The 22,839-nt window shown below is 41.2% G+C and overlaps 2 protein-coding genes across 3 annotated transcripts in view; one reads left to right on the top strand and one right to left on the bottom strand.

Annotated features, from left to right (window-relative positions):
• unc5a (unc-5 netrin receptor A) overlaps positions 1–3,150 on the top strand; it is a 250,888-nt gene extending 247,738 nt beyond the window's left edge. Inside the window, exon 16 of the mRNA XM_078231465.1 lies at positions 2,985–3,150. Within this exon, the coding sequence (XP_078087591.1) occupies positions 2,985–3,150 (166 nt within the window). The remainder of the gene's footprint in view (positions 1–2,984) is intronic.
• A 15,514-nt stretch (positions 3,151–18,664) lies between these two features.
• Positions 18,665–22,839, bottom strand: part of pdlim7 (PDZ and LIM domain 7) — a 142,395-nt gene continuing 138,220 nt past the window's right edge. For both annotated transcript variants that reach the window (XM_078231039.1, XM_078231040.1), the window contains exon 10: positions 18,665–19,812. In XM_078231039.1, the coding sequence (XP_078087165.1) occupies positions 19,726–19,812 (87 nt within the window). In that variant the 3' untranslated portion in view covers positions 18,665–19,725. The remainder of the gene's footprint in view (positions 19,813–22,839) is intronic.

The following is a 22,839-nucleotide window of genomic DNA, read 5'->3' as shown; positions in this document are numbered from 1 at the left end:
CGCTGACGGATCGGCGCATGCGCAGTGGCCCACTCAGCGCTATGCTGCTGGCGTCTCCAGTGAGGATAGATCCCGCCCCTGATTTTTGATGTGATTTTTTGCTGGTATACTCAGCAGTGTACAGAGTGTGGGAGATTCTTCTCTCAACTTCCACTGAAAAAAGACTAGTGTGATTTGCTCCAGTTTTCACGCGAATTCGACACTTAGAATATTTTTGGGAAATTATAGAAACCCTACAGCACAGAAAGAGGCCATTCAGCCCATCGAGTCTGCACCGACCACAAACCCACCCAGGCCCTACCCCCATATCCCTACATATTTTATCCACTAATCCCTCTAATCTACGCATCCCAGGACACTAAGGGGCAATTTTAGCATGGCCAATCAACCTAACCCGCACATCTTTGGACTGTGGGAGGAAACCGGAGCACCCGGAGGAAACCCACGCAGACACGAGGAGAATGTGCAAACTCCACACAGACAGTGGCCCAAGCCGGGAATCGAACCTGGGCCCCTGGAGCTGTGAGGCAGCAGTGCTAACCACTGTGCTACCGTGCCGCCCGGGAGAATTGCCCTCCCACTTCTCTACTTTTATACTCCATCTAGTAACAGCGAAAAAGTGGCACTAGCCCACTATTTAAAAAAATAATCCTCATAGCACTGAAGACAAGTGGCGCTGGAGCTGGATAAAAGGTATGCCAGATTTCAATTCTTCCCTGTAACTTTACTTTTCCTGAGACAACCCTGTTATTTTAATGTGAGCTCCTGGGAGTTATATTATGCATATTTCATCCTCCTTGCTTCATTTTTTTTTCAGAAGCACCATTCTATTTTATCATCTTTTCCTGGTTCAAACATATCTTTTGAACTGACAGGTTTTCATAATATGCTGTGAACATCGAGTTAAAAATCACGTCCTTCGTGCTGTTTGCTGGAATGGAGAAGTTAGCAGCCTGGCTACTTTGGCTGTATTTCTTACATCTGTATCGGAAAGAAAATTAGGAAATCTTAAAACTGAATGGTGGGGGAGGGGAGTTCCTAAACTGGATCAAGAAATATGGTACTGCATTCCTATTCCCACCATAAAATAAAGAAATCAAATGGAACTATGAAAGGTGGCTTCAGATGTATTACTCACTGCTTAACAATTATTATTATTATTGCTAATTTCCTTTTTGCTTCATACAATAATTTGAGTATAACCACTGACAATGCACAATAGACAATCTCACTACCTCCAGACTGCGTTTCTATTCCATACGATAACATTGATACTATAATTCTTGCTGCTCTTGCACTTTAATGCGCCATGTTTATATTTAAGAGCTGTGGGGAGGCGATGGCCTAGTGGTATTATCGCTAGACTATTAATCCAGAAACTCAGCTAATGTTCTGGGGCCCTGGGTTCAAATCCCGTCACAGCAGATGGTGGAATTTGAATTCAATAAAGATAAATCTGGAATTAAGAATCTGCAGGTGACCACAAAACCATTGTCGATTGTTGGAAAAACCCATCTGGTTCACTAATGTCTGGTTTGTGACCTGGTTTGTGACTCCATAGCCACAGCAATGTGGTTGATTCTCAACTGCCCTTGGGTAACTAGGGATGGGCAATAAATTCTGACGTGCCAGTGACGCCCATGTCCCATGAATGAATAAAAATATATATATTACCACTGGAATGCAGGAATTAGATTTGTTCACTGAAGACATCCTTGGAAAGAGAGTCCACTAACTTCCCTTTAGAAGACTGGAGAAAAGCAATTTTGAGAAAGTACGCCTGACATATTGGAAACCACAAAGGCACAAAGTTGGCACTTTAAAATTATAAAACCATATTTATGCTCACTCACTTAATCAAATTGATATTAAGGACGATATCTAACCAACTGAATTGCTGTAGTTTCAGCCACTTCCTTGATCCAAGGTTCTGTTTGGCAATTATATTCAAAATCCCCATAGCAGTCACTCATTTGAATAATTGAGGTAATAAAAAAGAACAAATTTTTGGTGTATGTGAAGGTACAAAGAAATCCATGCAAGTGCTCCCCTCTGATATTGAAAAATCACACATAATTTTGCTTCCTGATTACTTCTCATGTAAATCCTACTGACAGCTCATTTTACTGAGATATTTTTGAATCTTCATGGCTTTGCAAGAAGAAACACTGATTTCCATAAATTAGGTATTTGGCCCAGATCTTGCAAAATGTTAATTAATTTTCAATTTTCTTTTGAATAATTATTCTCTAAAATACATTCCTTCAAGTAACTTCAGCTATTATCTTTATTGGGGTGTCTTTTTTTCTCTCTCTAGTTCCAACATTTTGACCATAATACAGAACATAAGAGATCACTTGCCCAAAATCAACAGTTACATTTAAAATGAGCCCATGTTTTAAATATCAATTAAATATGCTCCATAGTGGGTATCAATTATAACATTTTAAAGTGAAATCATTCTTTAGCCAATTTTGTAATCCAGAATCAACTGTGCAAAACTCTAAGAATTTCTTATACATGTTTGCCACAATCCTGGTTGCATTAACAGTCAGAGCTGGAAGGCTTGTATTATGCACATTTGATATATAATTGTATAATATCTTGGATCGAGGTATACTTTTCCTCATTCAGAAACTCTCTAAGTCTCTTGAAGGTTTTGCAAAAGTTGTAATTGCAAGGGAAGAAAGATGATCTGCTGTCAAGTTTTAGTCAGTGTCATCTCAGCTTCTAAGCTAAGAAGCGTATCAGAATGAAAATATGTGGAAAATCAAATTGCATTTTTGAAGCAATTTTATTACGAAGTGTTAAGGGGTGCATTTTTAAATATGATTCTCCCACAAACTGTGAAATGCTAAAAACATGAAAGATAATCTACATTTATATCATTCTGAATGTCCATAATACATTTGGTCCAAATTAAGAACATTCACACCTACCGATGGAAGAGCTCTGAAACATTTTTCTGTTTTGTATTTTAACAGGTATCTCAATTATTTTGCATCTAAAGCTAGTCCAACCTCTGTGATTCTTGATCTATGGGAAGCTCAGCACTTTCATCATGGCAACCTGAACCATCTTGCTATGATCATGGCAGAAATGGGAAAGCAAGAGCCAATGATATTTGTCGTATCAGAGGCAGAATGCTGAGGTAGCTTGGATAAGTTATTGACCGATTGTGAAAATTCATTTTATGAAAAAAACTTATTCAGAATCAACTGAAGTCTTGCTTAAGCAGTAACTCTTCCATCCTAACCAAGATTAATATATTTTCAGTGGATTAAGGCTTCTATGTAGATTTATTAATTTTGTGAACAAACATTCATGACGGAAGTTGATTTTGTATTGTTAAGTATGTTCACTCGTTCAAAAGAAGAGGTTGCACAAATGTTCCCATTTGTCCCCTTATGACTCATTTGATAAAGATAGCACATGATGTGGCACAGAGGAAGAAGGCAAGGAAATCTTAGATTCAATGTTTTCCCTGTTGTTAAATTCATTAATTCCAGCTACAGTGGCAAAAGGTAATACAATCCACTTCAGCAGTCCTATAGGCTAGGGAATGAAAATATCAGTCAGGATCTCTGCTCTTGATGATTAGTTAATGGCAGTTTCTGGGAGTGAAGATGTGGAGGCCAGATAAAGACAGATTGGACTAAACTATTATAATCCCATTCTCAAATGTTCCACTGGCATTGACACATGAGAATTGACATTTCATGTTGGAGGACAGCATGAGACATTGGTTTCAAGGGGAAGAGATGAGGGAAAAGTTTGTGGGAAGATCATCTTAGCTTCAGCAGCTAGTTGATAAACTGGTGGAATGAATTGCCCACCGATTGTTGAAACTATCTAATTTTTGAAAATCATATTTGGCCCACCCGCCACCCAACCCCTTAACCCCATGCATTTATCCCCTTAACCTACACATCTGAGGGGCAATTTAGCATGGCTAATCCACCTAATCTACACATCTTTGAACTGTCTATTTCTGCCTCAGTAACATCGCCTGACTATCAGCTCATTTTCTGCTGAAACCACTATTCATGACTTTGTTACCTGTAGATTTGACTTTTCCAACATGCTCCTCGTTGGTCTCTCACACTTTATCCTCTTAACCTGAGGTCATCCAAAACTCTGCTGCCCTTGTGCATATCTTTAGACTGTGGGAGGAAACCCACACACACGTGGAGAGGACATGCAAACTCCACACAGTCACCCAAAGCTGGAGTCGAACCTGGATCTCTGGCGCTGTGAGGCAGCAGTGCTAACCACTGTGCCACCATGCTGCCATGGTCTAGCCTGTCTCTGTAATCTCCTCCAGAGCCACAACACTCCAAAATATCTATGCTGCTCTAAATCTGGCCTTATGTGCAAATTTAAATTATTGCAGCATTGGTGGCCACACCCTCCTTTGTCTGAGCCCAAACTCTGGAATGCCTCCCATGCCTCTCCACCCCTTTACCTTACTTTTCTCCTAGACCAAGCTTTTGGTCATCTGACTGATATCTCCTTATGTGGCTTGGTGTCATATTTTGTTTTACAATCCTACTGTGAAGCACCTTGCGACACTTTAGTGTATTAAAGGTGCAATATAAATATAAGTTGTTGTTCTATATGGTGCAGACGATTCCCTCTTTCAAGCTGCAGTCCAGATGGTAAAGTTGAAAATGACATCCAGGGTTATGGCTAATCACAAGGTTGATATTCTATTTAGTTCAAAAAAGGTCAGTACGTCAAATTTTAAACAAATTTTTTTAAAAAGATGCCATTTTTAGTGTTAATTGCCACAGTTCGTTTTGTTGAATGTTTTAGTAAATATTTATACTGCAATTCAAATTAACCCCAATTTTCCTGAAAACTAGCCGTGACAAAAAAGCAGCACAAACATTTGGGACCGTCAATTATTGGTGTAAGAGATTGAAGTTATTCAGGCATAAGTGAGTTCTGCCCCTTTTTAGGATACCACAGAATTTTCTCTGTATTTGACACCAATCTTGCAAAACCTCTACTGAAGTCCCCTACCATTTACTAACACTGTCCCACCTCCATGCAAAACCACAGCTCACACGAAGATCTTGAACTTACGGCACTCATGAACCAGTGCAAATTTACACCTAAAACTTTAGACGTAGCCAGAGCCAGTTCTCATCTTTCATGGCAATTGTAAAACCATTTTATTTTATTTCTTCTCACCGAGATCAACAATGTCTTTTTCTGTATCATTGAATAAATTGTCAGGAATCTGAATGATTATGATTGGCATGAAATAATTAAATCTTCCATGCTTTTATTTTCTTAAGCATAAATATGCATAAATGATGGCTTTTTTGCATTCAAATTATAACGTACATGCATAAAAAGAGGCTGAAAGAAGGAATTTGGTGTTAAGTCATTTTGTTTTGTTTCTGAATTATTTAAGCTGATTTCGACTAGTTACCCCTATCATTGAAGATTGACCGGGTATTGACTTCACCACCGTTAGTCTGTTAGTCTGTAAACAATCAATCTCAAAAAACTGATGGTCAGATTTCAGCAAAACCTGGTACACTGATAGGGCACGACCCAACGAAGAACTTGTTTCATTTCTGGTGAAGATGTTGATTCGGGTCCAAACTCTGGATTTTTGAAAGGATCTGTTAACATTGGGAAATAAGGCAAATTGATTTTTACTTTTAGAATGTTGTAGATTGTCACTCAACTGCTCTGCTGGAAGTTTTTCCCCACTGTCAAAATGTGGGATTGGCCTGGAACGTCGACAGTGAGATGGAAGCTCTTAATGAAACAATTTCATTTTCAGTTTTTTAACTGCAGAGCATCATCCAGGCAGGGAAAAGACTCAAGGCAGAGCTGATTTGATTTTTGATTTGATTTATTATTGTCACATGTATTGGTATACAGTGAAAAGTATTGTTTCTTGCGCGCTATGCAGACAAAGCATACCTTTCATAGAGAAGGAAAGGAGAGAGTGCAGAATGTAGTGTTACAATTATAGCTAGGGTGTAGAGAAGGATCAACATAATGCGAGGTAGGTCCATTCAATAGTCTGATGGCAGCAAGGAAGAAGCTGTGTGATTGTGCTAACATTGCGTTAACACAGCATGGCAGAGATATATGTCCTACTGAGTGCCCTCTTTATTTATTTTATGCTTTTTTTTGCAATTTGGCATATGCTCATCATATTCTCAGGAATTTTGGTGCAGCTCTCTCATAAAAAGATTGCTATAAACATTAGCAGAACCTGATGGTCACACCACTTCAGGAAATGTGGGCTACTTGCACCGACATTATAAAGCTGACTTTAATCTTGTTCCACTTGCCAGAAATGGGGTAGGTGGGTGAATGCAAATCTTCAAGGTGAGATTGGTAACGTGAAGGATGAGTAGCTTGTCACTTGCAAGAACGCCAGCAGTTACTACCTGTAAAGATTGCTCTAGAAGATATTGAGATTGCAATTAACGGTTAGTTATTGCAAAGCTCTCACTGACTCCTGCCTGTGACTTTCTTAACCGTACAATGTTCTATCGAAGCTTATACAGGCTTTATAATTCTGTGTAAATCAGGGTCCGGTGATGCACTTATAACCATTCTTTACATAAAAGAATCATGGAAATGGTGTCCAGTGCCCAACCCGCCAATAAAACCGTGTGGTTCTATCCAGCCTGCTGAATGCTGTGTCAGGTGCTAAGGAACAAAACTTCCCTCATTGCCCTGACTCTTTCACAATGACTTCCAGGAAGGCATTGGAAAACCTGGAGGCAGTCCTTTCAATGCAGTCCAACTTTAGAGAGTGCAGCCTCACTTTACGAGGGACATTCCCACTTTAAATAGGCCTCAGCAGCCCTCTGGGAATTGCATGCAGGAACTGAGTAGAACAAAGAAAATTACAGCACAGGAACAGGCTCTTCAGCCCTCCAAGCCTGCACCGACCATGCTGCCCGACTGAACTAAAACCCCTTACTCTTCCGGGGACCATATCCCTCTATTCCCATCCTATTCATGTATTTGTCAAGACGCCCCTTAAAAGTCACTATCGTATCTGCACCCACTACCTCCCCTGGCAGCAAATTCCAGGCACCCACCACCCTCTGTGAGTAGGCTGGTTCTTTCCTGATGTGAGTGTGTGGTCTGCCTTTCACTCATTTTGAAATGAGATCCTGGAGTTAACAGCAGCAGGCCTCACACAGGCAACATCATCGGGGTTTCCTGTTCACCTCTCCCCACCTCCGTGTCCACCTTAATTTTGCCCCCAGTAAAAAGTGGTGTTAGCTCGAATTTCTAAAGCTGAATGTTAATCAATACTTTCCAAGCAGGATGTGGCATTATGGGGGGCGGGGGCGGGGGGGGGAGGTGGGGGGGGGCGGGCGGGAGAGAGAGGCGGGAGAGAGAGGGGGTAGTAGGGAAATTCAACTCTTCATTCTTGCTCACTAACAGCTTGATAAACTTTCAAGTTAAATTTGTATTTAATTGCTCTTATTTTTTCAATGCATTTAACTTCATATCTAATTTTCATAATGCTCTCCTGTACAATTGGTAGCTCAATTAAAAATAATGGGGCGGATTGAGTGGCCAGGAGACATCAGCAGAGGCTGTTTAGTGGGCTCCGCATGGCTCCAAGATATATCAGCTCCGTGCTGGAAATCGGCATGGAACTGATTTAAATATTTAAATTTCCATCCTGTTAGCAGGCCAAGACTGAAGACTCTGGGCCTGCTAGCGTCTCCGACACCCCCCCCCCCCTCCCCCCCAACCCCAGTCAGGAGTGGTTCCCTCCAGCTGCTCCCTTACAACTGCTCCACACTAATGGGGAACAGGGGAGCAGGCAGCCCGACTCCGCTGGAGGTAACGGAAGTTCATAGAATCATAGAAACCCTACAGTGCAGAAAGAGGCCATCTGGCCCATCGAGTCTGCACCGACCACAATCCCACCCAGGCCCTACCCCCTTATCCCTACACATTTACCCACTAATCCCTCTAACCTACACATCTCAGGACACTAAGGGGCAATTTTAGCATGGCCAATCAACCTAACCCGCACATCTTTGGACTGTGGGAGGAAACCGGAGCACCCGGAGGAAACCCACGCAGACACGAGGAGAATGTGCAAACTCCACACAGACAGTGACCCAAGTCGGGAATCGAACCCAGGTCCCTGGAGCTGTGAAGCAGCAGTGTTAACCACTGTGCTACCGTGCCGCCCCTTGACTGAATTTATCCACTCTGTCCCCTTGAAGTTGTGGAGGCTCCCCCAGGAGGTCAGGGGTAAAGGGAGAGTCAGAGCAAAAATGCCAAATTTCCTTAATCTTCTGAGAAAGTAAAGGCGTTGGTGGGCTTACTTAACAATAGCGTCGGCAGGGGGGGACCAGGACAGTTTGTCGGTGATCTGGACACCTAAAAATTTGAAGCTCTCGACCATTTCTAATTCATCCCCATTGATGTAGACAGGGGCATGTTCTCCTCTACGCTTCCTGAAGCCAATGACTATCTCTTTCGTTTTGTTGACATTGAAGGGGAGATTATTGTCGTTGCACCAGTTCACCAGATTCTCTATCTCATTCCTGTACTCTCTCATCATTGTTTGAGATCTGAGCCACTATGGTGGTGTCATCAGCAAACTTGAAAATTGAGCTGGAGGGGAATTTGGCCACACAGTCATAGGTGTATAAGGAGTAGAGTAAGGGGCTAAGGACACGGTTTTGTGGGGCACCGGTGTTGAGGATGATCGTGGAGGAGGTATTGTTGCCTCTCTTTACTGATTACGGCCTGTGGGCTCAGAAGTTCAGGATCCAGTCGCAGAGGGAGGAACCGAGCCCCAGGCCACGGAGATTGGAGATGAGTTTCATAGGAATATTTGGTGTTGAAGGCTGAGCTGTAGTCAATAAATAACAGTCTGACATAAGTGTCTTTGTTATCTAAGTGTTCCAGGGTTGTGTGCAGGCCCAGTTTAAAAGGCATCAGTTTAAAGGCTCAGTTAAAGGGATTAGAAGAATTAATGTCATTGCAAAGTCTCTGGAAGTATGGTGAATTGTTTTTCAGGTGTTGTGATGAATTTCTGCATTTGGCAGGGAGTGTTGCTGCATCCTCAAGGGGTGCACACACAGATTTGCCTGACCTGCTAATGCAAAAGCTGCAAGGCACAAGGGCTGCAGTTGCAGTGCTCGGGGTGAAAAATGTGGCTGGACGATGTAGTAGGGGCTGTGGCGAGGGAATACTCTGTGCAATGCCTTCTGTCAACTTGGAATCAGGCTCCTCCATGCACAGGGACAGTGAAATGTATACAAGGTTATGAAGGGCATGGACAGAGTGGACGTGCCACAGAACCTGCCCCTTGGTCCCAGAAGTGGAAAATTCCACCTGTTGATTCTGTATAAGTTTAATTTATTTTTGCCCTCTCAGGTGGATGTAAAAGATCCCAAAACATAATTTGAAGAAGAACAGGGTATTCTCGCTGGTATCCTGACCAATGCTCCGTTTATTTATTTTTCACACTGTATGTGTGTGGTTTGTTTAAATGCGTGGCCCCTTCAAGTTCTTTTATGTGGTCTCATGCACAGTGATTTTAAAGACCTGTGAGGGACTTGTGGGTTGTCACACCACTATGTAGCTTGTAGGGAATACTGGTCTTGACCGGAATTGATCAGTTTAGGAAAACATAAAACAGATGATTTGGTCATTTATTTCATAGTTATTTGCTGTGCTCATTTTGGCTGCCACATCTGATGCATGGTAAGGGGTGTAAACTTCAGAAGTACTTCATTGGTTGTAAAACGCTTGGGACATCTTGAGATTGTACAAAGCTCTATAAAAATGCAAATCTTTCCTTCTTTCTTTATGAAGTAAGTATTATTCAATATGCTGTATGGATGGGCACTCTCCATTAATCTGTTCTCATCAATTTAACTAGGCCATCTGTACTTTGGTCAGAGTGCAGGACACAAGTACAGATCCAATATATTTCCAACAATGTAGAGTCCCTTACACTGAGTATAGCAAATTGGTGCAACATCCAACCAGCTAAATGGATTAACGGCCCAGATTTTAACCTCCAAAGTGAGTTCTGTATGAGGCAGCTGTTGTGAGATTAAGGAAACTGAAAGAATGGGTTTCTCTGAAATTCCTATAGAATTTAACAGCTTCAATTGACTTTCTTGTCCATTGGGAAACCAGCTTCACAGGGTCAAATCCTATGACATCAGCTAAATGGGAAGTGGAAGAGATTGTTGAGGGTTCTGATGGGGGTATGGGGGTCTCCCAATCACTGGGTGAGAGGGAAAGCAGATGGATGGTGGTTAGGGTTGTCCGATGGTGGTCAGTTTGGTGGGCGAGCAGAGAGGTTCGATGACAGTCTGGTGGAGCAGTTGGCAGTCAAGTGGGTGGAGGGAGTGGTTGGCGGGGAAGATTTAACTGACTTGCTTGTTGGATCTGGACAAAACCTTTTCTTCCTGTCCACTAACATTACAGCAAAGGCACTTAGCTTATGGATTCAGCCCCTGCTGATATTCCCCAGATCCAGGAAACCCTTGGGGGGAAAAAAGGTATCAATTGGAGAGTGCAACTGGTCAGGAATGAAAGATGTACGTTGCACTGTTTGCTCAATATTCTGAAGTCTTTCAAGAAATTTCACAGATTTTACTTGCAAATGTACACCTAGAACCATACAGCTCAGATTGAAGCCATTGTCCCTGTATTGCCTTTTGAAAAAGCTGTTCAATTTCATAGAACCACTACAGTGCAGAAGGAGGCCATTTGGTTGATCGAGTCTGCACCAACAACAATCCCACCCAGGCCCTATCCCCATAACCCCACATATTTACCCCACTAATCCCTCTAACCTATGCATCCAGAGACACTAAGGGTTAATTTAGAATGGCTAAACCCACACACCTTTGGACTGTGGGAGGAAACCAGAGCACCCGGAGGAAACCCATACAGATACAGGTAGAACGTGCAAACTCCCACAGACCGTGACCCAAGTCGGGAATCGGACCCAGATCCCTGGAGCTGCGAGTCAGCAGTGCTAATCACTGTGCCATTATGTCTCATTCTCCTGTTTTCTCTCCATAAACTGAAATGTTTTCTTTTTGAGGTGTATAACCATTTCCCTTGTCAATCTTCTTCCATCATCCTTTCAGGTAGTGCATTTCAGATCCAGTTAGCTGTCTTAAGAACAAAACTCATCTTCCCCCTGATATTTTTGCCAATCTTCTTAAATCTGTCTACAAATTACCTTCTGCCAGTGGAAACTTATTAGTAGTTTTAGTTGCCTTATCTGAGGAAGGATGTCCTTGCTATGGAGGGAGTGCAGAGAAGGTTAACCAGACCAATTTCTAGGATGGCGAAACTGACTTTTGCAAAGAGGTCAAGTCAATTAGGATTATATTCGCTGGAGTTTAGAAGAATTAGGGGGGATCTCAGAAACACCTAAGTTCTAACAGGACTAGACAGAGTAGATACAGGAAGGATATTCCTGATAGTAAGCAGTCTCACAACACCAGGTTAAAGTCCAACAGGTTTATTTGGAATCATGAGCTTTCAGAGCGCTGCTCCTTCATCAGGTGAGTGGAGAGGTAGGTTTCACAAGCATGGCATATATAGACAAAGACACAATTGCAAGATAATGGCTGGAATGCGAGTCTTTACAGGTACAGACAGTGCAAGTGTGGAGAGTGGAGAGAGGGATAATCGTAGGTTAAATAGGTGTGAATTGTCTCAAACCAGGACAGTTAGTAGGATTTTGCAAGCCCAGGCCAAATGCTGGGGGTTACATGTAGTGTGACATGAACCCAAGATCCCGGTTGATATTCCTGATGACAAGGGAATCCAGAAACAGGGGTCACAGTCTAAGGATATGGGGTAAACCGTTAAGGACTGAGATGAGGTGAAATTTCTTCAGCCAGAGAGTGGTAAGCCTATGGGATTCTTTACCACAGAAAGCAGTTGAGGCTAAAACATTATTGCCGAAAACCCCATCCTCGTTCACAGCTGGGATTCTCCAGCACCACTGAAAGTGAATGGAGTTTTGGCTGGAACACCAAATTTTCTGATTTCACTTACAGCAGAGTGAGCACGAACGAGATCAGAGAATCCCACCCTTGTTTGCTTTAAAGAAGGAGTTAGATATAGCTTTTGGGGCTGAAGGGATTAAAAGGATATGGGGGCGAAAGCGGGAACATGTTACTGAGGCGGATGATCAGCATGATCATAATAAATGGCAGAGCAGGCTCAACAAGCCAAATGGCCTTCTCCTGCTCCTAATCTCTATATGTTTAAATTCAAATAAGATTGTGGAAAGAGTATGGGGAGTTGATTGGTGTTTCTCTCATCCAATGCTTTATTATTTCATTCATCATGATCACAGAATAAGCAGTGTAGTTTTATGGAACTGTATTTTTAAATCTCTGGCCATTTGTTGTACCCTTGCATCAGGATAGGATGTGGTCAATGCCAATATGGACATAGCACCTTTTGTTAAGGCAACTGTAGTCCAAGGCACCTGTTACACTTGAAGTCAATTAGACAAAGGATTGAATCAGCTTTTATTTCACCATACATTAAAACGAATTTAATACTTCAAGCCACAACAGAAACAGTTCATCAAAATGTAATGAAACACCATAACACAACAGGTGGCCGCTTCTGATTAAATCTGTGCCATTCGTATTAACAATACTGCACATGCACAAGAACTGCTCAATGTCAAATATCATGAACTGCAGGCTATAGAACGGCAGAAAGTTTTAGTTAAAACTGTCCACTCCCCTCATTGCTAAGAGGTATGGGTCATTTCTACTTTATATTGAAAAAAAAGTTATTCAGTATATAGGTGGTTTTACAAATTGTAAATGTTTAGCTATGGAATCACTTACATATTGGAAGGCTTTTGCTGGAAGGTCTTGGGAAATCTCATGTTTTGTAGTGTTATTGTAGTAAACTTTACAGCTGTGAGGATTATGTAAGATGTGTGTAATTATTTTCTAAGTACTCCTTTGCTGCTTACTGTCATTTGCTGTATATGATGTACAAATGCTACAACGGCATTCATGTAAATTATCATTGCAACACTGCCTTTAAATAGTATCCTTTGTATTAAAAATGCCTGAGAAAAATGTTTGTGCGACAAATGCTAACATTGTTTCAACAGTGCCATTTTATACTTGCAATATATTAAGTGTTTATCGTTTCTAATTAACCCCTTGGAGACAACATTGCAGTACCAAAATAATTATGAAATCCAGTTTATTTTAAGGCTACAGGGTAACGAATATTCTATACCTTTGTAGATTTCAAATGAAGCATTGACAATGTATCCAGCATTCAAAGAATTAATCAACATTTATGTTCCCTTGCTCCATCACATTCTGTAGTCATGTAAATTATGTTTTCAATCTTATCGCCAAATGTTGACTGTGTATTGGACACTGGATTTGGGCTTGCTCAAAATTGGTTTGTGTAATTTCCCAAAATTTAATTTCCTAATCATTATGTTACATGATGGAACATGATCAATGCACCTTAAGCATACACAAAACAGTTCAGGGCTAAAATGGCAAGCACTTGTTAAGAGCAATGTAAACATTGGTTGCAATATGAAAGTGAAATTGCATTCTGTTCAGCAAATAAGAAATCATCAATCTCATTTACTTAAGCCTTATATTTTTCCTGGTTTGGCTTATGGTTTTCCTAGTTTGGCTTATGATTCTGCATTGTTGTGCTGAGCAATTTTATTGCAGTTTCTTAATGACCGTTTTTAAACCCAACCTATTGTTTATAATGCTATATATTTGAACTTTAAAGAACCTGGTGATACTGACAGATCAGTGATTTTCCGCATACATTTTGTTGTACAGCTGTTGTGAAACTATATTGCATTTTAGATCACAATGACCAAGGACAGTACTCTGAATTAATTTGGAATACAGCAAAGTCTATGGATGGACTATTTTGAAAAGTAATTCTGAAGTGCTTTCAAATATATTGGCCTTATGTATATATTCCATCCACTACTACAGTAAATTTATGTATTGTAATTTAACCCAAGACTCCAGTAAATCAAGTATATATTGTTAAATTTGTTGATTTGCTCTTTTCTGCATTTTGTACATTGATTAAATTTTGGAGCAGAAGACTAGTTGTCCTTCCTCAGTCTAATCAGGAAATGAAAGTTAATCCTACTAAACCTCTGAAAATGACTTCTAGGTTATTTAGTGGCAATGTTAACCTGTTCCAAATTAAAGCTATTGGCACAAATTATTAATGCTGTAAACTCTTTGAAAGAGTGTTATATATTTATGTAACCAAAAACATTAACTGGATTACAGTGCAGGCAATATGATTCCACCACTGATTATTTGTATGGCTCAAAACAGTTTGCCATATCAGTGTCACCACTTTTTGAAGGAAATGGGTTTAAAAGACTGATATGCCAAATACATTTCCTCAATTTTTAAATACATACAGTAATTACAAATCTAATTTACCTGCTTAATTTCACCAGTAGAACTAAAATCAGTTTGTTAGTTATTAAGGCCAATGTTTTGAGGATATTGGAAAAATCCTGACCCCGTATTCTACTTGCATTAACTTGGACGATAGGGAAACATCAATCGGATCACAAAATAAATGTGAAGAGGAAAGCATTTCACTTCAGGATTGCCCATAACAGAATTGTAAGATCATCATTGACATATACAAAATGTAGAAGGAATTTCTGTACACAGAGTAATGAGAATATGGTTTTACTTGAAGCAGCAGCATTGCTGTTTTTAAGAGTAGGTCTGATGAAAACATAATGGAGGGAGCTGGGGATAGAATGAAGGAGTTTTGTCTAGAGTTTCCAATTTCCTGGGTCAAAATCCTGGAATTCCCCTCGAGTTTTGGCAGCATCTTCACCTCTTCAGCAATTCAAAAATGCAGCCCAACACCACTATCAGGAAAACTTGGGATGGACAATAAATGCTAGCCTTACCAGCATGCCCAATGAGAATGAATTAAAACATGTTCCTCCTTGGTTAGCTCAATGCCTTTCTTTCCTATGTGCAGTAACTCAATTGTTTTAAATTGCACCTGCATTTTTTTTTGCCTATTTACATATTTTGTCTAATCCATACCCAAATTTGGGTTGGCTTGTTGAATTCCATTATGAGCCTGTATTTTGCATTATTAGCTAAGTTAATCAATTATCCTGCATGCCAGAACCTCAGTTAACATGGAAATTTAATAAAAATACTGGACTGTTTTAAGTGCAGTATTTTGTTTCCCGCAGACAGCTCAGTTAGCCAAGTACTGAATTGGGCTATGGGCCCTCGGTTCAAATCTCATTCTTTTTATCCTTCCAAAGTAGATCAAAGTTAGTGCCACATTTTAGACGGAACACCAGCTCTAAGATATTCTGTCATGAGGAGAGACTAAATTAGTTAGGATTATATTCACTTGAGCTTAGAAGAGCGAGAGGGGATCTGAGAAATTTGTAAAATTCTAACAGGGTTAAGACAGGGTGGATTCAGAAAGAATGTTCCCAATGGTGAGGAGCTGAGAACTAGGGGTCATAGTTTGAGGTTAAGTTTTAGAACTGGGGTAAGGAGAAATTTCTTCATGCAGGGAATGGTGAGTGTGTGGAATTCACGACCATAGGAAGTAGTTAAGGGCAAAATTGTGTGATTTCAAGAAGAAATTAGATATAGCTCTTGGGGCTAACGGGAAATGGGCAGAAAGGGGGAAGGGAAATCAGGATATTGAATATGATCAGCCATGATCATAATGAGTGGCAGAGCAGGCTCGAAGGGCCAAATGGCCTACTTCTAGTTTCCATGCTTCATCGAACTTTTTCATGCCTGCACACAAATGTGTTTGCCCATTGAGGTATCAAGGAAGTTCATCATTTTAAGTTAGACATTTGCTAAATAACTTTTCAGGAAATGTGATGCAGCTATACAAGACCCTCGTCAGACCCCACTTGGAGTACTGTGCTCAGTTCTGGTCGCCTCATTACAGGAAGGATGTGGAAAAGATTGAAAGGGTGCAGAGGAGATTTACAAGGATGTTGCCTGGATTGAGTGGCATGCCTTATGAGGTTAGGCTGAGGGAACTCGGTCTTTTCTCCTTGGAGAGACATAGAATGAGAGGAGACCTAATAGAGGTATACCAGATGTTGAGAGGCATAGATCGGGTGGACTCTGAGGCTTTTTCCCAGGGTGGAAATGGCTGCTACGAGAGGACACAAGTTTAAGGTGCTGGGGGGTAGGTACAGGGGAAATGTTAGGGGGAAGTTTTTCACACAGATGGTGGTGGGCGAGTGGAATCGGCTGCCGTCAGTGGTGGTGGAGGCAAACTCAATAGGGTCTTTTAAGAGACTCCTGGATGAGTACATGGGACTTAATAGGATGGAGGGTTATAGGTAGGCCTAAAAGGTAGGGATATGTTCGGCACAACTTGTGGGGCCGAAGGGCCTGTTTTGTGCTGTAGTTTTCTATGTTTCTATAAGGAAATGGACTGTCCCTTTTGTGCAAGAAGTTAAAATGACAAATATTTTTGCATCTTACGAAACGTTTCCCTTCAAACCTCACCAGCACAAGCCACCATGCCAAGTAGATAGGTACGTTGATATTTTAAGGCTCATTTTTGTTTAAGTATTCAAGGTTACCCATTAGGAATCCTTGCTAGCTCTAAAACCTCCAGACCGACCTTCTCGGGGAAGCCACGTTTCTCTTATGCGCTCTTCCTGCAGTCCCAGCATCAAACACAGATCAGCTCTGCCACTGCCGGGAATGATGGAGCTGCACTCTATTAACCAGCAGCTCCTGAGAAAGGGGCTTCACCCCCAGTGAGGGGTGGAAGTCTTTTCTGCTCCCCAATTTAGCCTGCCACAGTGAATTATGGCTGTGGGGGCAGGCTGGCATAGAGTGAATTGGCTTCCAGCCAACTTTACTTGCAGTCAAAGTGTTCTTAAAAGTAACAAAACACACAGGAACACTCTCACAATCTCTCGAATAATGTCCAGAAGCGTTAATTTAATTGCACGGCACTAGGAATCAACCGACAAAGCGATTTAAATCTCAAACTATGGATGGTTCTGGCAGTTTTATACTGCTACCCTGAAAGCTAGAAATGAAAGTACTTATAACTTCAACAGAACTGTTTTAAACACCCTTCTACCCTGAACCCCCAGGGGACATCACCGTGCTCCCCCCACCACCCCCAGTATTCCCTGACCTGACATTTCAAACTGGATGGACCACCCCCCGAACCATTCCCCAAGTCCATTTCTTCAGCCACCCCTATGTCTGACCTCTCTCAATATCCGAGGCTCTCCGCAAGCCCCAACATGCAAACCCTCCCCCCCACCAACCCCAACATACAAACCCTCCCGTCCACCAACCCCAACATACAAACCCTCCCCCCCCACCAACCCCAACATACAAACCCTCCCCCCACCAACCCCAACATACAGACCCTCCCCCCCCACCAACCCCAACATGCAAACGCCCCCCCCCCTCCCACCAACAACCGTAGCATGCATACCCTCTCCCCCAATCTCCCTTCATCCACGTACCTTCTTCCTGCTCTGTTATTTTCAGTATGACCTTTAAGCCCACCTGCTTTACAGCAGCTGCTGCCGTTAAAATGCAGGCATGTCCTCCTTTTGCTCCGCCTCTTTTGGACTTTGATGCTGGCGCCTAGGACCCCAGAATCTCAGCCAGCCTGAGTCGGACAAGACAGCATTTAAGAACTTTATTGCAGGTAAGTAGATGCGGAATGGCATTCTGACGCCGATTGCCACTCAGTTATGGCTGTGTATGTGCAATTTGGAAACAGATCAAAAATAACAAAGCACAATTTGAATCATAACTTGCTTTAATTTCAAATGATTATGTTCTTTTCCTGGCAAAGTACAATAGTGTTTTAAAAAATATGCAATACGTGACTCAGTTATACTTTTCAGCTAAAGGAGGATAAATTCAAGTTATAAAACTTAGGCTAATAAAGCAAGCACTTTACACCAACACCTAGTAAATATAGAATCCATACCTGTGACAACTGGAATTATATCTAAGTATGGAATTAAGTTTACAAAAACATGAATGAAATTTGTGATAACCAGGTTGTAGCACCTTCCACTTGCACCTAACATGAACACAAAAAATAATTGTTTAATAAGTGAAATGATGCCAATGAGTTTGCCAAATCAGTTCACACACCTTCAGATCATTTAGCTATCATTTGTTGCAGAAAAGTCTCAGAATATAATACTATTTGTTCCTTTGGCAAACAGCTTTCTCGTATGTGACATAACTAGTTCCAGAGCTGAATGGCAATATGGACATTCTTATTATCTCCATCACCAATTTTATCTTCTAATGAACTTTGGAGTACCATATTTCACATCCCTCATTTGAGATTTGCCATGAATAAGTTCACAAAAGCAAGGCAGGAGTTACTTAAATAGAATTAAAATTGGCTAGAAATGGTTTTGAGTAAGATAAATACATCTTTGGTTGTTTGATAACTCCTTTTGGATTTTGTAGGCTGAATTGTTAAGCCTCAACTACAACTGCACAAAATCTCCCCTTCCGCCATATACATGGCTATACGTCATTTGCATTCAACACACAAACTATTTGAAAGGAATAGGAACCTTGATGTACTCCCTGCAACACTTTTTCTAACCGAGTACATTTGCTTGGTTAAAAACTTTGTATTTCCAAATGTTCCTTGATGAAGTCCAGAAGAGATTTTCAATTCCACCAGAAGATAGGGTACAAGTTGCAAAGAGCTGGTCATGGTGACTGCGTGGAGCATGTTCACTATGCAGTATTAACGTTGATATTGTTTTTAACCTGATTGGGAGCAATGTAAGCCCAAAGTGTATACAAAACACAAGACCCAATTTAAGCTTTATAAATAGTATCCAACCTATCTGAATTAAAAAAATGCATCAATGTAGTTTCAAATAATGAACAGATTCCCATATGCATTTAGTTATCTTCATGCACTTCAAATAGATTTGTTAACCAGCCTAAACACAACTACTTGCTGTAAATCTTCCTTCTCTCACAGCAGTCCATAGGAGGTACATGTGCAAGTGCAAATAACATGTTGCTTAACATAATTAATTACTAACAAATTAGTCTCGTGTGAAACAGTTTGGCTTATCCTTGTACTTGGATATTTAAAAGAAGTTTTTCTAGTTATTATTGTCAAGACAGCCAAACTAATTCTGCAGATGCAATAATAGCCAAAGTTCTAAAGTATATGAATAAAAATACTGACACCGATTTTGCTTTGCATAATCCTCAAAAATAAAAAAAAGATACTGCATGGTGAGAAAATTTTCAAAGAACAAGTAGTTAATAAATTGTATTGAATGTGTGCAAAATAGTGATATCAGTGAAATGTGACAGACTATCCTTGTACTGTTTGAATGACCAAGATGTCTACCATTAGGATTGCTTCCCTTTGCAAAAAGGGAAGGTAAAATTTAGAAGAGATTACATGCACAACAGAAAGACATGCAACATAATTGGCCCTTAGAGAAAGGCTCATGTAACAGCGTAATGTATTGATTAATTGTCTCTTGAAGCATTTCATACATTTTTATTGTACCAGAGAGAGAGTTTGCAATTTTAGTTCTCTTTTGTGGCTTCTCCCAAATGCCCTGTTAGAGGCTATGCTTTTCAGAGCCAGTTACTGCTATACTCTCTGGTTGTCACCATCATCATCAGTGTAGAGCTAGATAGTTGAAAAGGCATGGCTCTTGCATAAGGGCTTCTCTTTTTTGGAATAAAATGTTTTGCCTTCCAAGTTTATATGACATACCTGAAACATTAAAACAAAATAAATATAATGGGCATCAGATCCTCTCTGATTTAAGTGCAACATTCAGGCATCATTGCTATGAAGTTCATTTTTAAACATTGTAATAATATAGTTGATTTTCAAGCGAGTGCATTTTCAAATGCTCTCCAGAATGTTTGTAGTTTTCCAAGATTTATCCCACATAAATTGGAATTTTAGAAATTTTCTAACCTGTCCATACCAAATGGAAATAATAATATCTTGCAAAATAACCGCTTGCCTTTATTTCCCTAACCTAACCTGGACAAACAAACAAGTTGCTTGGCGTGAGAGTTGATTTTAAATTTGACATATCTGTGATTTAAACTTTAGAATTCACACGAGGAAGGGTAGGATTCGAGAACTGTGGATAACCAGGGAAATTGAGGGATTGGTCAAAAGGAAAAAAGAGAGGCGTACGTTAGGTCCAGGCAGCTAAAAATGGAGGGAGCTCTGGAGGAATACAAAGAAAGTAGGAAAGAACTCAAACGAGGAATTAGAAGGGCAAAAAAGGGTCACGAAATGTCCTTGGCACACAGGATTAAGGAGAATCCCAAGGCATTTTATTCATACGTTAGGAACAAAAGGGTCGTCAGGGAAAAAAATCAGACCTCTCAGGGACAAAAGTGGGGAATTATGCTGAGAGCCCAAAGAAGTAGGGAAGATCCTAAATGAATACTTTGCGTCGGTATTCACAATGGAGAGGGATGTGTTGACTGGGAGTGTCTCGGAGGGGAGTGTTGACCCATTCGCGAAAATCTCCATTACAAGGGAGGAAGTGTTAGGTTGTTTAGGGAATATAAAGACTGACAAATCCCCAGGGCCTGATGGAATCTATCCAAGGCTGCTCAGGGAGACGAGAGATGAATCGTTGGGCCTCTGACGCAAATCTTTGTCTCGTCACTGGACACAGGTGAGGTCCCAGAGGATTGGAGGATAGCTAATTGGTCCCGTTATTTAAGGGTAGGAAGGATAACCCGGGTAATTATAGGTCGGTGAGCTTGACGTCCATGGTAGGGAAGTTGTTGGAGAGGATTCTTAGAGATAGGATGTATGTGCATTTAGAAAGGAATAAACTCATTAACGATAGTCAGCATGGTTTTGTGAGAGGGAGGTCATGCCTCACTAACCTGGTGGAGTTTTTTGAAGAAGTGACTAGAATGGTTGACGAGGGAAGGGCCGTGGATGTCATCGATATGGACTTTAGTAAAGCGTTTGACAAAGTCCCTCATGGTAGGTTGGTGCAAAAAGTTGGATCTCATGGGATAAAGGGGCAGGTGGCTAGATGGGTGGAGAACTGGCTTGGTCACAGAAGACAGAGGGTGGTAGTGGAAGGGTCTTTTTCCGGCTGGATGCCTGTGACTAGTGGTGTTCTGCAAGGCTCTGTATTGGGAGCTCTGCTGTTTGTGATTTATAGAAACGATCTGGAAGAAGGTGTAACTGGGGCGATCAGTAAGTGTACGGATGACACAAAAATGGCTGGACTTGCAGATAGTGAGGAACATTGTCAGAGGCTACAGAAGGATATAGATAGGCTGGAAATTTGGGCAAAGAAATGGCAGATGGAGTTCAATCCAGATAAAATGCGAAGTGATGCATTTTGGTAGAACTAACGTAGGGGGGAGCTGTACGATAAATGGCAGAACCATAAAGGGTGTAGATACGCAGAGGGACCTGGGTGTGCAAGTCCACAGATCCTTGAAGGTGACGTCACAGGTGGAGAAGGTAGTGAATAAGGCATATGGCCATACTTGCCTTTATAGGACGGGGCATAGAGCATAAAAGTTGGGGTCTGATGTTGCAGTTGTATAGAACGTTGGTTCGGCCGCATTTGGAATACTGCGCCCAGTTCTGGTCGCCACACTACCAGAAGGACGTGGAGGCTTTAGAGAGAGAGTGCAGAGGAGGTTTACCAGGATGTTGCCTGGTATGGAAGGGCTTAGTTATGAGGAGAGATTGGGTAAACTGGGTTTTTTCTCACTGGAAAGACGGAGGATGAGGGGTGACCTGATAGAGGTGTATAAAATTATGAAAGGCATAGATCGGGTGAACGGTGGGAAGCTTTTTCCCAGGTCGGTGGTGACGTTCATGAGGGGTCATAGGTTCAAGGTGAGGGGGGGGGGGAGAGGGAGGTTTAACACAGATATCAGAAGGACGTATTTTACACAGAGGGTGGTGGGGGCCTAGAATGTGCTGCCGGGCAAGGTGGTGGAGGCGGACACACTGGGAACGTTTAAGACTTATCTAGATAGCCACATGAACGGAGTGGGAATGGAGGGATACAAAAGAATGGTCTAGTTTGGACCAGGGAGCGGCGCGGGCTTGGAGGGCCGAAGGGCCTGTTCCTGTGCTGTATTGTTCTTTGAAGCATGCACTCCTACACTGACTGCTCCCACAACTAGAGAAATGCATACAATTTTGGATTTTTCTCCTTCAAGCAAAATGGGTCAAGGGGAGATTAAAAGAGGTATTCAAAATCAGGAGGGATTTGATGGAGCAAGTACAGAGAAATTTTTTTCTCTGACAAGTGGGTTGATTATGAATTTAAAATAATTGACAAAAGAATGAGAGGGGAAACTAAGAGAAATTGTTTCACACAGGGGATTGTTGTGAACTGGAATGGACTACCTGGAAGGGCTTGCATTCTTTGGAACGATCAAAAGATAATTAACTGGACAAGTATTTGAAGAGAACTAATTTGTGGGATGAGAGAGAAAGTTAGGATGTGGAACTCAATTGGATAACTCTCAAATGGCCTCTTAACTATTGTGTATCTGGAAATAATATGACATAGTAGAACAGTTAATGCACATCAAGCAAGCTATAAAATATAAGTTTTCTTTAAAATACACAATAATATTTGTTCTTGGACTCCAAACTAGCTTTTCAGAATTAACTTGCAACAGTTGTTAAAAGGGTTTAAATTAAGATCCATGTGAAATAAATTGCACTTAATGTTTCACAGCCACTAGATCTAAATAGTACAATTTAAAATCTTATATTCTGGTA

The sequence above is a fragment of the Mustelus asterias genome, chromosome 16, assembly GCF_964213995.1.
Source record: "Mustelus asterias chromosome 16, sMusAst1.hap1.1, whole genome shotgun sequence".
NCBI classification, from domain to species: Eukaryota; Metazoa; Chordata; class Chondrichthyes; order Carcharhiniformes; family Triakidae; genus Mustelus; species Mustelus asterias.
Note: the sequence above shows the minus strand (reverse complement) of the source record. Positions and strands in the feature narration are given on the sequence as shown.